This window comes from Egretta garzetta, unplaced genomic scaffold (assembly GCF_000687185.1).
Source record: "Egretta garzetta isolate BGI_Z169 unplaced genomic scaffold, ASM68718v1 scaffold140, whole genome shotgun sequence".
In the NCBI taxonomy this organism is placed as follows: Eukaryota; Metazoa; Chordata; class Aves; order Pelecaniformes; family Ardeidae; genus Egretta; species Egretta garzetta.
Window position 1 is genome coordinate 319081 of NW_009258376.1, and position 590 is coordinate 319670.

The window sequence follows — 590 nt, forward strand, 5'->3', positions numbered from 1 at the left end:
CAACCTCTGCCACCACCCATGGGTGCCAAAAATAAACATCCTCCTCTCGCCCATCCCTGGGAGCATCCTTTGGTCCCCAGGAGCATCCTTGGCAGTGGGGCTGTGTGCCCGCTCAGCACCGGGGCGGGGGCAGGATGTGGCCGGGGGAGGTCACACTGCCATTGCCTTCCCACTTTAGGGTTCCATGGTGTCCGTTCGTCTGTCTGGAAGGGATTGGCAGGACACTGGGAGGAGGACGAGCAATAGTGGTGGTGACGTGGGGAGAATTTACAGGGTACCCGGGGGGGCTCCAGCGAGGGGCGACGCCATCCCACATCTCCCCACTGAGCCCCACATCCTTTGGGGGTGTCGATGCAGGGGGTGTCCGTGGTTGGTTGGAATCAACGGCGTCTTTCGCATCCCCCCAGCAGACAGAAAGAAATGGGGTGGGCGACGTCAGACGGGGCAGCGGCAGGGTGGGCGCGGGAGCGGGGCGGCCGGATCCGGCACTACTCGATCACCATGCAGCACGGGAGGTGCTGGGAGAAGAGCTTGAAGAGCTCTGGGGTGGCCCCGGGGCAGTTGGTGAGCTCCAGCTCCTCCATATCCTG

General features: G+C 63.7%; 1 protein-coding gene across 1 annotated transcript in view; it reads right to left on the bottom strand.

Moving 5' to 3' along the window:
• Positions 1-488: 488 nt before the first annotated feature.
• FBXL16 (F-box and leucine rich repeat protein 16) overlaps positions 489-590 on the bottom strand; it is a 3725-nt gene continuing 3623 nt past the window's right edge. Inside the window, exon 4 of the mRNA XM_009640002.2 lies at positions 489-587. Coding sequence (XP_009638297.2) covers positions 489-587 — 99 coding nt within the window. The remainder of the gene's footprint in view (positions 588-590) is intronic.